Below are 15256 nucleotides of genomic sequence, written 5' to 3'. Positions count from 1 at the left end.
GTCTGAGCTGTTTGATTACTGACTTCATGGTGATTTTCCCCTGCACATCTTACTCAGAGTTACTGAACTCCAGTTTGGCTGGTTTTATTAATGCACCCTCACCTCCTTTTCCTCTTTCTTGCTCTCTACCAAGTCTGTGGCTCTGAGTGTTCTTTTGTTCCCCTCCCCTCTGGAGCCCTCAGCTCTCTCCTGCTTTTCTTTCCCTCTCCTCCTTTCCCTTCTCCTCTGTATCTTCTTCTGCCTTGCCTTTGGCCTTTTTTCTCCCTTTTCTGGCCCCCTCCTTCTCTATCCTTCTTCAAGCTCCTTTCATTGCTCTTCTTTCTTGTCTTTACTGATCCCCATGCCTTCACTCCAGTATATCTGTCTCTGTCTCTCTATTTCTCTCTCTCTCTCTCTCTCTCTCTCTCTCTCTCTCTCTCTCTCTCTCTCTCACTCTCCCTTCTTCCCCTTCCCTCTCTCTCCCCCTCCCTCCCTTTTCCTCTCTCTCTCTCCTTCCTTCCTCTCCCTCTCCCTCTCTCTCTCTCTTTCTCTTCTCTCTCCCTCTCTCTCTGTGTCTCTATGTCTCTGTCTCTCTCTCTCTCTCTCTCTCTCTCTCTCTCTCTCTCTCTCTCTCTCTCTCTCTCTCTCTCTCTCTCTCTCTCTCTCTCTCTCTCTCTCTCTCTCTCCCCCTCTCTCCCCCTCTCTTTCTCTCTCTCCTCCTTCCCTTACTCCTCTTTTCTGCCCCTAGCCTCCCATGCCGCTGTTGGTTTCCCTTTGCTGACTGGTGGTCTCTGATGGGTTTTTGGCCATTTTTCCTTTAAGTGCTTGTGCTGCCCTCTGCTGTAGCAGCTGATTCAGGCTCTCGCGCCATTTTAGTGGTTGTCTGTGAGACCCATTCTTCCCTTCCTTTCCCCTTCCTCTCCCAAATTGATTGTTTTTTTTTCTTTCTTTTATCTCTGTGTGTGTGTTTTTTAACTTGCATGCTTCAAGTCTCATCATTGTTGTATCCCATTCTTTCTTTTTAAATGTAAAATGTTTATCTTGTTTGGTGGGTCAAACTGGAGTAAATGTAGTTTCAGCTCCTCTCCTTACAGTGATTTTCAACTATTATACCCCAAGAGAAAGAATTATGGCATTTTTTATTAAAAGTTTGTCTTCTACTTAAAACTAGCCTTTATATGGCTCATATATCCATTCTGATCTGACAACCCAACCAGTAATTGAGTTCTGTGATGAGGCTTCACCCTCCTTGCAGTAGCTTTGAGGCTGATTCTGACACTGGGCTGCAGTTTCTTGGCTTCCAAACCCCATTCATCTTTTCTTTATCAGCACCATTTCTGTAACACCTACTTGCTGTGGCACTGAGAATGCTTGAAATTATACAGAGCTCTGTAAAGAGGGTGGAGAGCACTGTGAAACAAAGAAATAATAGTGATCAATTTTCATCTATTGCAAAAGCATATTTCAGAGACATTGTGAAACTATTTTGTGTGTGCAGGTATGATATTAATTAGCCATTGAACCTAGAATATTCAACATTACCCCAAGTACCATCAGTTGACAAGGACAAAAGACCCTTCATTTTTCCCAGCCAGCTTCAAATAACACTAGGTTTTGCATACAGTGAGCCCTCTTCTAGTGTTAAGGACTGGAAAAGAGCCTCTCAGTCTGATAGGTTACTTTTCTGTCCTGTGAAAGTTTACTTCAGTGATCCATGTGACCTGCCACTTTTTACATGCTACTTTATTGTGGCATCTCCTGCTAACTTGTCATTCTTCCTATAAAATAGAAGTTTTTCACTTCAGTTGGTCTTACAAGATTCAGCACACATTTGATTTCTTAGAATGCCAGGAAGCTAGTGAAGATTCTAAATATGCCATTTGGAGACAGAGAAACTACATTTTACTCTTGTTGACCTTGTTTAATGAGTAATTTGATTAAAATATCAAATGTAGAGATATTTGTAATTTATTACTACTTTAATTATTAAAATTAAACTATAACTATAATTTACATATTTATAAAGAGCTCTTTGCTTCTTTATTTAAAGTATTTATTATGACAGTGGCTCAATGAACTTTCATTTTCCCTAATATGGTCTGCTTCCGCCTCCCCCCCCCCTTTTTTTATTTGTAGGTGAATAATGCAACAGCACGTGTAATGACCAATAAGAAGATGGTCACACCATATGCAAATGGTAAGAGTCTACAATTTAGGGTTGAGAAGGTGGCCTGTATTTCCTGAGCAATGAGATCTTTTCAGTGACTCTCAAATGGTTCTTGATTTTTAATCCAAACCCTTTGTTAGATATATAATGTCCCTCTTTCCTTTTAGGATAGAAGCGAAGCTTCTGTTTCTCCCTGAACTTTTTCTTCAGTCTTAAAAGTTAATATGGCCAAGGTAGCTAGGCAGCTCAGTGGATAAAGAATCAGGCCTAGAAAGAGAAGGTCCCTGATTCAAATCCAGCCTCAAGACATTTCCTACTTTTAGTGACTTAAGTCACTTAACCCCTGTTGCCTAGCCCTTATCATTCTTCTACTTTGAAACCAATATTATATTGATTTTAAGTCAGAAGGTAAGGGTTTAAAAAAAAATTATCTGACCACATGCTGTGTGGCCTCATGGCCTTCTTATAGCCAAGCAGGCTAGAAGATGGAGCATGCTGTTTTACAGGGATCACCTTGGATTTCTAGTTGCTTTTGTACCCTCTGCTGGGAAAAAACAGTTGTCCCATTATACTTACCATTTTCCTATTTTGAGCACTCCCATATGCTCATGAGACCTGACATCTACCTAGTAGGTGGCAGTGTTGTAGCAGTAGTAGCAATACAGTAGATAGAGTGTGGGGCCTGAAAGTCAGTGAGACTCCAGCCTCAGATACGTCCTAGCTGTGTGACTCAGCAAGTCATTTAACCTGTTTTAAGTTTCCTCAACTGTAAAATGGGTATAATAGCAACATCTACCTCACAGGATTATTGTAAAGATCAGTGGGGTAGGTGCAGATTATGGAGGTCAGGTATTTATATGATTCAACAGGGCTCTTATATCACTAGGTGTCACAATTTCCCTCAGTGAGATGTGACATTCCTCTGCCCCTGAGGTGACAATTGTTGTTTTTCTTCCTACATATATTAAGTGGTGGAATCTTCTGGACAGATAATACTAAATGAACTGAGACCCTAGAACAGGGGTCTCCAAGCTTTTTACACAGGGGGCCAGTTCACTGTACCTCAGACCATTGGAGGGCCGGACTATTAAAAAAACAACTATGAACAAATCTGTATACGGCTGTCTGGGAAAGCGGAGGCTGCAGCACTGGCTGGGACGGGCCCATCACCCTTGCATAGGCCCATCACTGCCACCACTATACCGGGCAGCAGGATACACAGTGCGGAATCCCCTCCCCCAGATGGCCGCTCACCATGCTGACGTCTTCCATCGTGCAGCCACATAATCCTTTATGCAGCGCCTCGTTCTTGTTCAGTTACCCTCAGAACAAGGCACCATGCAAAGGATTATGTCACCGGAAGTAGTACTATATGTGAGTGATGCCACGCTTTGCAACACTGCCACATACAGTATACAGTGCTCCTCTCACTGACCACCAATGAAAGAGGGGCCCCTTCCAGAAGTGCAGTGGGGGCTGGATACATGGCCTTTGGGAGGCTGCATGTGGCCCGCAGGCTATAGTTTGGGGACCCCTGCCCTAGAAGCTTAAAAGCCATGTCCAGCACTTGAGGACCAAGACATATTTTTTTTGAGTGGCATGGAACATTGTAGTCTCCATGCTAGTGACAATTGGTCCTGCTTCTGCAGGGCTCAAGAGCACCCAAGCTTTCTTGAAGAAGTTGAATCCCCTCATCTCTCTCTGTGTCTGTCTTTCTGTCTCTCTCTCTCTCTGTCAGTCTCTCTCTCTTTGTCTGTCTCTCTCCCTCTCCCTGATCTCTCTCTCTGTTGTCTTATCCTCCCATCTCTGCTCCTAGAGAGATGAAAATAAATGAATAAGAAAAAAGAAAGAAATTAAGCATTTAATATGTGCCTTGCTGTACCAAGAGCTGCAAAAACAAATGAACCTATGAAAATTGAGCTCAAGTGTTATTATATCTATTCCACAATGAAGCTATTCTGTTGATGAGGGCTCTTTAAGTCTTTGCCCTCAAGGAGTTTATATTCTCTTGGTAAGAAAACACATAGAGAGGAGGGGTCTGTTTTGGTCAGCTGAGTCGAGATTGAGTGGAATCACCCTATATAGTTCATTGACTCAACCTTTCCAGGAATATTCATGTTGATGGGATCATTTTTTTCAGAGGTAGAGGTAAAAAGCAAGGGGAAATTAACATGGTATTAAGATAGCTAGGAAACAGGATGGGCTAGAAATGACTAAGTCTCTCAAGTCAGGAACCCAAGGACTCAGGATGGGTAATATATACATGCTCCCCACCCCAAATACTAGGTTGAAAGTAGAAGCTGGATGCAGGAGCATGACATGAAGGGAGCTTGGGAGGGGAACAAAGATTGCTTTTTTTCATAGCAAAAGACTGTTAACTCAAAAATGAAACATTGATTTTTTTTTTTAGTGACAGAATTCCTAGTAATCTAGCAGCTTTTAGCTAAACTTTCATCTTTATCATAAACATTCAAAATGTTGAAGTCTTAGGCACATTGATAAAGCTGAAAGTTATTTTAAGCTAGTATGCTTCTGTGGACTTAAGCAGTTTAGTCTATTGAAAAGGAATAAAAATACTACAAATGAACTGCAATAATTGTGATATCTTTTTAAGCCAGAAGTTTACACATGAGGTGACAAAGGCTAGTTTTATTGGCAAGTTACTATCTAAACCTGTTTCTGTTTGTAAAATCGGACTACAGTATCATCATATCTTACCTAAAACAGTTATTATGTAATGACTCAGATGAGTGAGCATTTAAGTATTCTGCTAAACCTGAGAAATGCAAATAGATATCCTCTTATAATTTGAGAACACATCAAGGGACATATGTAGGGCATATGGAAAGGCCAGAAACTTCTATGGGTACTTGTGTGGGATAGATGGCCATACCCAGCAGCCCACAGGAGAAGACATTCACAAATAATACACAAATTAAATGAGCCATAGGATAATGATGCACATAAATGGTTTTGTAAATTTTGAAACATTTTATGTATACAAGTTATGATTAATATGTAAAGGAGGGATTTAATGCTGGGTAGTATTACTTACAGCTCTTCTCAGACCTCTGACAGGCCCATCAATTACTGGAAGCTCACCCCTGACCTCTCAGGAGCTTCTGTGTCCTCAGCTACAAAGTGATTGGGATCACAGCCCTTTAAAGCTGGAACTGACTGCCTAGATCTCTTTTCCTCCTGGTTTCTTTCCAGCCCACCTGGCCAGTCTTATTTTATGTTATTCCATTCCATATGCTTAATATCCCAGCCCCACTGGCACAGTAGATCTCTGTCCCACTTTTTATCGCCATGCCTTTGTAGAGGCTGGCTATCCACTTACCTCTACTTCTTAGAATACTTAACTTCCCCCAAGGTTCTGATGCTACCTCCTCCAGGGAGCCTTTCCTGATCTCTCAAATTGTTACTACTCTTTCTTTACTTTACTTTTACTTTTTTTACTTTTCTTTACTATCTTGTATTTATGTGGGCACAAGTAGTATATGCTAATAATAGTGCAGAATTGCTGTCCATCCATCCCCTCTCATCCTTTCCTTGTTCTCCCATAAAATGTTCATAGGAAGTCAGCCCCAGTTCAGTGTTCCCCTTGCCTTTTGTGAGTGGTCCTCCTTCCATTCTGGTTCTCCTTCACTCTGGTGGTAACCTTTGGACTGTTTCCCCTAACCAGCTTATGGCCTCCCCATTATCCTTGAGAGGTAATATGTGCTTCAGAAATGTTGCTCCAATTGAATTGAATCTAGTGCAACCTCCACCTTTTACAAATGAAGAAAATATCCCAGGAGGTTCAGGGACATGCCCAAGATGCCCCAGGTACTAACAACTCCTTTGTTTATGCCATAAGGCTTATAGGGTCATCAAGTTGAGAGGTGCAGGAGCACTTGGAAGCTGTCCCATCTAGGTCCCTGTATTTCCCAGAAGAGGAAATGGAGGCCCCTGGAGAGTTAAGGAACGTGTGTGTGTGTGTGTGTGTGTGTGTGTGTGTGTGTGTGTGTGTGTGTGTGTGTGTGTGTGTGTGACATAGACAAAGTCCACACTTTGTAAATATGGGTGAAGAGTAATTATTGATTTCCTCCTAGTCATTGTAGAGCCTTAGTCATGATGATTCTCAGGGACTAGCACATTGGTGAGGACAGAGGGGGAGAGGGAGGAAAGTATTTGACATTCATTCTAAGGTAATATTAAATCATTTTAAAAGAAACAAACATTGACATCCCATGTGTCTATATTGGATATATATATATACACACATATCTGGAAATGTATGGTGGGGGAAAGAAGGGATGAGAATAGTCTCTGTAATGTAAAGAATTCACTCCCAGGTATTGCCTATATACCCTTTGAATTTTTATTTTTTATTTATTTTATTTTTAAGCCCTTACCTTCCATCTTGGAATCAATACTGTGTATTGGTTTTAAGGCAGAAGACCTGTAAGGGCTAGGCAATGAGGGTTAATTGACTTGTCCAGGGTCACACAGCTAGGAATTGTCTGAGGCTGGATTTGAACCTAGTAACTCCCATCTCTAGGCCTGGCTCTCAATCCACTGAGCCACTCAGCTTTCCCCCGCCCCCCTTTGAATTTTTTTAATGAGATTTGACTTTTTAGTTAAATGATATCTGTTGGAATTTAAGGAAATTTGTGACTTGCCTTGTGTTTTATGCTCTTAGAGTTGAAAGGGGTCTTGGAAATCGTGGGGTTTTAACCCCTCAGTTTACAGATGAAATAGATTCAGAACAATGTGTGACCTCCATCAGGAAAATATTTGAGACCAGGTGACCTGCCACCTAGAGCCCCAGAGGCATCTTTGACTTTCCCATTTCCCATGACTATTTTCCACATTGCCATCTCTTCTATCCTGCCCTTCTTGTCTTACCTTGCTCCTAGCCCACTGATAGGACACTCTCATGCCTTCTTTTACTTCCCAGTCTTGTCACTGGTTTCCAGGAAGCCTCCATCAAGGAGTCTGTCCTGTTTTATTTTCTCCTTCACAACTGACAAAATTCTCTTCCTGAACTGTTCCATTTCTGTTATTCTTGTGTTCAGAAACCCTCTATGTCTGCTCCCTACACACAGGATAGAACACAGACTCCTGAACCTAGTTTTGGAGGCCTGACAAAATCTAGCTTAAGTGTCTTTTATAAACCTGGGCTCCATAAACTTGTTAAGAGTTTTTGAACTGTTTTAGTAACTTTATTTTAATATAATTGGTTTTCCCTGTGGTCCTATATATTTAATTTCACATATTTAAAAATATTATGAGCAAAGAGAGCCATAGGCTTCACCATAATGACATTAATAAAGGTGATGAACCCCTAGCTAGCTCCAGCCAGCCTTTCTCTTTATCTTGGTCTCTTCCCCATAGTGTCCTATCTGCTTCCTGAACTCATCCTCAGGCATTCACCTGTGTCCCATCCGTAGAACACATGGATCCTTCTACATAGCTCTACCTGTTGAGAGCCTTTTCCTTTAATACCCAGCTTGGGCAATATTTCTTTAGTTGGTCCTTTCTTGGGGGAGCTAGGTGGCTCACTGGATAGAGCATAAGGCCTGGCTCAAATCTTGCCTCAGAAACTTCCCAGCTGTATGACCACTCCATTTAACCCCAATTGCCTAGGCCTTGCCATCTTTCTGTCTTAGAATTGATACTAAAAAGGTAAGGGTTTGTTTTGTTTTTTTTTAATGACCCTTTCCTGATTCCCTCTTATTCCCACCAAACTCCCCACTGAAAGTGATTTCTTCATTCTAAACATTCTTTATTTCAGCCTCTTCATTGCCATCCCACTTTATAGCACACTTTTCTGTAGATGTCTTATTTTCCCAGTAAAGCATAAACTTGCTAAAGGTGAAGCTCTATTGACCTTTCAAAGGACCTGGCACATGATAGTGTTTATTAAATATTTATTGATTTGAACCACTATGTCATGGGTAGGAGCCCAAAACATGTCAGAGTAGAATGTAGAAAAAGGAAAAAAAAAAGGGACACCTGTGGGAAATAGGAGTATTCAGTAGATTCTTGTTTGAGAAGATGATGCTTTCAACAATACCCTCATTTATGCTGTACAAGTAAAATCCTTGGGTCTTTTCTTTATTCCATTCCCTAACTATCCATAGACTGCTTCCCTCTTATTGCTATCCCTGGTGGTGGGCAAACAAGGAAGCTGAGTTTAATTCATTGGGAGCAAAGCAACCCCTGCTCTGAAGAAAACAGTGGTCTTGTCAGGCAGACAAGGTCTGCTTTTGTAAGAGAGGTCAGAGAAGTGGCCCAGCCAATGGGACTGGGAGCTCCAAGTTGATGAGAAAAGCACTCTGGAAGCTTACCCTTCTTCCTTTGTCCCTGGGCTCTCAGGTTGGTGAGAACCTTCTCTCATTCTGGCTCTAAAGCATTTTGCTTTTTCTTACTTTTCCAGACCTTGAATCAGGGAGACACCGTGACAGACATGAAGGAGGTCAGGGAGCCTTTCATTGCACCAAACAATCCTCTAAGTTGACAGGGTAGAGACCAGGAACCTGTTAGAATTAGTGGGGCACTTGCCCCACCAGGAGAATCATAAATGGGCAGAAAGCTAGGAAAATTCCCAGTGGAAGAGATTCAGAAGAGATACCTGACTCCTAGGAGCCCTGGGGCACAATGGGATTCTAGTGTCCTCAGTGCTCACTGCCATCTATTATCTTGGAACTTTAGTCCCCTCATCTGTAAAATGGGAATGGTGATCATAGTTGTCTTGTTTCATTCATAGGTTCAAATGCAATAGTTTATGTGAAGTGCTTCATAGGCTTTAAAACCTTCTATAAATAGGAGTTGTTAGCATAGCTCTCATCATGACTCTTCTCTTCACCATTTCAGGTTGGAAGCTGAGCCCAGTGGTTGGAGCAGTCTATGGCCCCGAGTTATATGCAGGTAGCACTCTAAATTTTCCCTTTTTGCCAGTTGCCTGCAGTAGTGTTTGCTGGTTCTAGATGTATTCACTCTTTCTCATACTTCTTGGCCTCTTTCTCCTTTCTTTTTAAACCCAAAAGCAGCCTCCAGTTTTCAAGCAGACGTCTCACTAGGCAATGATGCAGCAGTGCCCCTGTCAGGAAGGGGGGGGATCAACACTTACATTCCACTCATCAGTAAGTAGTCTTGCTGCCCATTTGTCCATCTGTTATCTGTCTATCCGTGTGTCTCCCCGGGCACCAAGCACACCCATGATGACACACATGGGGCCAGAGGCCCTGGGATCAAATGAGTGAGAAGCTGAACATGGCTGCTGAGAAGCCTACAGACCCCATCCTCTTGACACAGCTCTCACTCACTCTACAAACTTTCCCCTCCTCATGATTACTTCATATCTCCCAACGACTTTCTGGAGCAATGGACTTTTTCAGCTCTATTGGAACTTAAATGTCATTTTGCCCTAAGCAACTTTCTTCAGCATGCAATATGAACAAACTGGGCCTGGTGTCTATGAATCTTGGATCTCAATGTGTTTTTTAGCAAAATATGAGTTTCCCTAAACTGCCTAGGTGAATTTCTGCCTCTCAAAAGAGTAGATGAATAATGTCCACTGGAAGACATCCTATATCCTCCCCATTTCTGGGTATGAACTAACTGTAAGGAGTGAAAATAAGGTCTTTGACCTTTGCCTATCTCAGAGGGATATCATGAACATTAATGAGAGGAGACACACAGCAAGCTACTTGATGCTTCTTCCAGAGAAGTGTGCCTTCGTTACACATAGAAAGATTCTTTGGATGAGAGCTCATCAACATGTATGTAACAGAGGGATTTAGATGAACATACATTGGTCTGTTAAAGAGCTCATGCCAAGTCAAGTCTGAAAGGCCTCTCCAGATTGTCTCCTGGCATGGACAGTAGCAGGTAGGCCTTGGTGCTTCCTGACCTGTTGTTCACTGGGATGTGCTTGGGAAGTGATAACTATTTTCGATGCTCCAGGCATCTAAACGTTCTTTTGCTGCCAGGTCTCTCTATCTCCTTTAGAGCCTTAGAGTGGCACAAGAAATGCTGTTGTTCCACAGTCTCTACATAAACATTGTGGCATTTGCCTGGACATTCTTCTAGGGTGGGTGGATAATCTTCTATTGAAGAAAAACTGAGAATTCTCTCATCTCTGTCCTTATTGTTCTCTGCAGTTCCTGGCTTCCCTTACCCCACTGCAGCCACGACAGCAGCCGCATTCAGAGGAGCCCACCTAAGGGGCCGAGGGCGGACGGTGTATGGTGCAGTTAGAGCGGTACCTCCCACAGCCATCCCTGCCTATCCAGGGTAAGCACTGGATTCCACAATCAAATGTTCTCCTATAACAGGCAATTTAATATGCCCAGTTCCTAGCACAGTGCCTTGTACATAGGAGGTTCCATAAAGACTTGATGATTGGATGGTATGAACCACAAAATGACATCATCAGAACACAAACCCAAGTTCCCTGTCAATTGGTTATTGAAAACTTCATTGGGATAGCCTTAAACCATCTTGATGGTGGCTTAAGACAGTAGCCAAGGCCTTCTGGTGTTTCCTAGCAGTGTGTTAGCATGGAGTTCACCCAGCATCGCACGAATGTGGACTAACACTTTTGAAGAACCAAAACCCAGTGCTCTAGACTTTAGACCAAGGCTGCATCTGCTCTTTCCCCGACACCACATTGGGGCTGAGCCTGTTCAGTGCCATCCCCTTGGGTTGTGCTGCCTGTGTGGTGAGCGGCAGAGCTGGCTACCCACAATGGATTTGCTTTCTTTGTAGGAAACGGATTAAAAGAGGTTAATTCAAAGATCAACCAAGTCCATTTGAATGAAGGGAGAGAGGGAGAAGTAGGAGGAATTAATCCGCAGTTGCCTTCTGAATGATGGTAAAATTACTGATGTGGCTGAGCATCCTTCACCCTTTGATTTTTTTGTATTGAGGGTGCCTCATGCAGTGGAAGGGCTCCCAAGCAACAAACAAATCCATTGTTCCTGAGAAGGGTGGGGGTGGGGGGAATGAGTGAAAGCGGCAGGTTCTGTTTGGGATGTTTCTTGATGCCCAGTTTAAGGAATGTGGATTTTGGGTAGAATGTACTTTTTATAAGTTACTTTACTCCAAAGACTTTCTCTTGGATTCATGGATGTGACATTCACGATACTTATCTTCTCCCTAACTTACAAAGGGCCAGGCCTTCCAATTCTCACTAAGGAATTCACATAGTAGCCCAGGCACTATTGTCTGCTACCTGGCAAGAAGGACGAATGCCAAAAGGAAGAGTTTCTAGAGTTTTACTTATTTGTTAAGGACCAAGTGGGTCATTGGCATTAAGAACAACAGACAGAGGTCTTCCTCCTCTGGGGTAAACTATCTCTTGGTGACAGCACTCACTGCAGACTGCTAGCCAAGGCTCGTGTGCACACTGATGTGTCAGGCCCAGGAGCTGTCTGGAGGAGGTTGCTGTGGTCACTAAAATGGCCTTTTGTGACAGCTTACCAGGGACTGTTATCATGCATTATGCCATCTCCATCCTTTGCAACTACTAACTTCATTTTTTATCTTTTGTTCTCTAAACTAAGTTTTCCAACCTCTGACACTGATATCCTCTCTTTCCAAAGAAACTAATAAAATACACATAGTATTTCACCAGGAAATACTTGAAAGAAACGTAAGGCATCTTTTAGGTATGCTGATCCTAGAGAATCAATTAATGAAATATCTCTTAGACCAATCCAAGAGAGTCATCATTGCATTTCCAAAGTGAAGCTGCCCACATAGAGGTAGAGTCACTTAGGAATATTTTGCTTCTCTTAAATGGATAAATTCATTTGTAGTCCATGTAAATAGGTCATTTCAGTACATTGAAAAAACTTGAAAGCCTGAGGTTTGTCAAGTCTTCTATCTTCCCTTATGTGATGTTCTCTTTATGTCTGGTCCCACTGACCTGTATGCCTGACATTAAAGATACTGACTTCATATTTCCCTCTTATGAAATATGAAATATGTTTCCTACATTAAAAGGATGACAAAGACTTCTTAGTCCAACATTTTATGGGATTCTAGCCTATATTTGTCTGAAGAATTGAGTGACCAATATTATCCCTGAGTGACTTTGCAAATATTGGAATCTTATTGGTTAGGATTCCCAAGAGATGATGGATTATAGACCATGCTATATTCTGCACATAGTTCCATTTCTGCTAACTTTCTCTGAAATAGAACATTTTTTAAAATTTCCCTTAATCTCCTTCATAAAAACAGCCAAAGACACTTATGTCAGGTCTGATTCCCTTGCTATGCATTTTCCAGCCTTCTGTTTACAGGCTACTCATCTATTCCCTTTAAAAACAGCTTAGATCCATAATGCTTTGTCAGTTTAAACCTTGAACTGACTTTTGAAACTGTGAAGGTAGTGTAGACAAGTATAGAAGAGATGAGCAAACTCAGAATCTAAGGACCTCATAGCCAAAGGCCAGAAGCAGCGTTCAGACGTGGATCAGCTTGCAATGCTTTCTCTCTGCCATAATCCCTGAGCCTTGCTCTTCCATGCCTCCCCAAGAAAAGCTCTGAGTTCTGGACCCCAAGCCATGTGGAGGAATAGAAGCTAGCCTGCTCTGTCCTCAGGAAGCACATGGTTCTCTCCTTGAAACATTTAGGGCCAGCTTACCTACACAGAGGTCCCAGCAAAGGATTCCTGCCTTTTCTAGTTGTACCTGGACACAATCAAGGCATGAAAAAGAGAGCCCAGACTTATGTTTCCCTCCTACTCTTCCCTGTCTCCTGGCCCTAGAATGAGAGCTGTGGCAAGTTTCTGTGCACACACAAACACCTTAAAAGGTTCACATTTCACTTGTAAAGCTCAAGTCTCATGTTGCCCAGGAACAAGTCCAGCCCTATTCATCATTCCAAGTTCATCTTCTAAAAGAATTGAAAATCTCCTGCTTGGAAGCTTCCCCTCCTTCCTTTTCAGTCTGTCTTCAGGATGCTACAAGGCAACCCTTGAAGCCCCCTTTCATCCCCTCTCCAGCTTCACCTACTATTCTTATTTCCCTGAGCTGTTAGAAAGCCATCTAGCCAAAAAGGCCCCTCTGCCCTTCTCATGACTCCTTCCCCCACCCCGGATTAAATTGTTACTATCTGAGAGTCCCCACTGCACCTTTCAATTCTTGGACCTTGGACCAATCACCTTAACCTTTTTAGCTCATTACCTCTGCTTGTGAAAGCAATGCATTGTGGGTATTTTTGGTTGTGTTTTGTTTTGTTTTGAATTACATTTCTCTGTTTACTTTGGTCAGAATTGATTGACTTGTTTTTCTGAGGTGTTGCATTGATTCTTTAAAATGCTAAATAATAATACTTTGCATGCTTGTGTGATCAGCCAAATCTTATCGCATGTCTAATGTGCAGGTAAAAGCAGGTGATGTATGGATAGTAAAAGCAGATTTTTTTAATTACAGCTACAAAAACTGAAAATAAAATAGTAAATGTCATTCTGAACCTGGCTTTATAGCCTTTTAGGGGCTTTGGATGCCTTTTTGTGCCATGTGAAATCCTTTTCTTAAAGGCCTTTATCGTTGTTCTGTTTTGTTCTTTGTAGCCTCACATTCCAAATATTTCAGAGATCTGTCAAAATGTTTCTACCTTCCTACCCCAGTGACGGGGCTGCCTCTGAAGTCTGATGCCAGCTTTATAGACTTCTTCCTCTCCTTGCATGTCCTTGAGAATGTACTGAGCCCCTGAGGGATTCCCCTTCCCCAGCCCCAAAACCCAGGGTGTGGATTCATACATCACCTGCCTATGTAGAGCGCATGTGCATGCTGCTGTCCTCAATAACCGGAACGTGTTTCTGTTCTTTTGTTTTTTTGGTCTTGTTTTTGTGTGGATTTTCTGCAGTGTGGTTTACCAGGACGGATTTTACGGTGCTGACCTCTATGTAAGTACACACAATGGGGCCTTCTCACCCCAACCCCTGACGAGCCAGCCTTTTTTTTTCTGTTGGTTTGGTTTGGTTTGATTTTTTGGAATATAATTTATTTACTTTTATTTTTTTCTCTTCCTTGTGGATATAGATATGGATATTTATATAGTTAAGAATGCAAGCATGCTTCTCTGTCCCTGCGCTTGCCCCTGGGTGCAAGAAAGGCCTGACTGAGCCTTTGGGTTTCCTAATCATTAATTGCCAGGGTCAGTTTATTGGACAGATTCTTCTCCCTTCCTTGTGCACAGGCTTTCTCTGGATCACTAAGCTGTCTAAGAGATGATTAGCCAACTGAAAAATTCTCTTCCCTCCTCCTATATACTTGGTATAATTTGTCCACATAAATAACAGGACTGGTTCAGCCTCACTCCTCCTCTTTCCACTTTTCTGCTTCCCATTTCTTTCCTTTCTGTTTCTCTCCCTCTTTAAGTAATTTTGGTCTTAATTTGTACAATAGACGCTTAGGTCTTAGACCTTTGTGTTTCCCCAAGTTTGAGAGAGGAAGTTGTTACCCTATTGAAGGAAAACTGGGAGAGTCATGAGGAGTCAAAGTATGTTATATATTAACATTAGGGTTGTACATTGAAGACTGAATTTTGACCTTTGCCAGAGGAAGTTCAAATCTGCCCATAGATTGTTCCTTTCCTTTAAAACCCTACAGAAGAGGTACAACAATGAGAGACTTAATGTGGAAGAGCCAGCAACCTCCCTTCCTTGCAAACACTTGATCATGAAGAGATGGTTTAGCCAAAAGATATAATTTCTGGTTACAATGAAATGTTTGACCTTAGCTGTCAACTGGTATCCTTTATAAATGGGACTCGTTAATCAACTTTAGAATTGGAAATAAGGAGACAGGATCATAATTGATGAAGTGGGAAATATTGGCCCCTTGATGTCATGTTGGCTCCTGAGGCCTTATGGTCCTTCTTTAGATAGTTATTTTAGAGGCACCCAGAATTTACCTTGGGAAATTTATTTAGTAGGAAGAAGTTGGGTTCTTCTGGAAATCAAAATACTTGTTTAAAAATGGCCTTTCCCCAGTCCTTCAAAGACACACAGGATATCAAAAATTGTGGATTTCCAGAATAACATAGCTAAAAATACTGGGAGATGTGTTCAGGTGGGAGGTAGAGAGAGAATGGTATATTTCTGAT

The 15256-nt window shown here is 42.0% G+C and overlaps 1 protein-coding gene across 50 annotated transcripts in view; it reads left to right on the top strand.

Moving 5' to 3' along the window:
• Positions 1 to 15256, top strand: part of RBFOX2 (RNA binding fox-1 homolog 2) — a 344250-nt gene that overhangs the window by 313250 nt on the left and 15744 nt on the right. For 23 of the 50 annotated variants that reach the window (XR_008912146.1, XM_056798827.1, XM_056798825.1 and 20 more), the window contains 5 exons: positions 2116 to 2176; positions 9008 to 9061; positions 9181 to 9276; positions 10297 to 10429; positions 14015 to 14054. Coding sequence is in view for 49 of the 50 variants with exons in the window: in XM_056798827.1 (XP_056654805.1) it covers positions 2116 to 2176; positions 9008 to 9061; positions 9181 to 9276; positions 10297 to 10429; positions 14015 to 14054 (384 nt within the window). In the remaining variant the exon portion in view is untranslated. Of the gene's footprint in view, positions 1 to 2115; positions 2177 to 9007; positions 9062 to 9180; positions 9277 to 10296; positions 10430 to 10903; positions 11059 to 14014; positions 14055 to 15256 lie in introns of those variants that run through there. The other 27 variants (XM_056798844.1, XM_056798851.1, XM_056798834.1 and 24 more) reach the window with 4 other exon arrangements.

Source organism: Monodelphis domestica, chromosome 5 (genome assembly GCF_027887165.1).
Source record: "Monodelphis domestica isolate mMonDom1 chromosome 5, mMonDom1.pri, whole genome shotgun sequence".
Taxonomy (NCBI): Eukaryota; Metazoa; Chordata; class Mammalia; order Didelphimorphia; family Didelphidae; genus Monodelphis; species Monodelphis domestica.
This window is presented reverse-complemented; position numbering and strand designations above follow the sequence as displayed.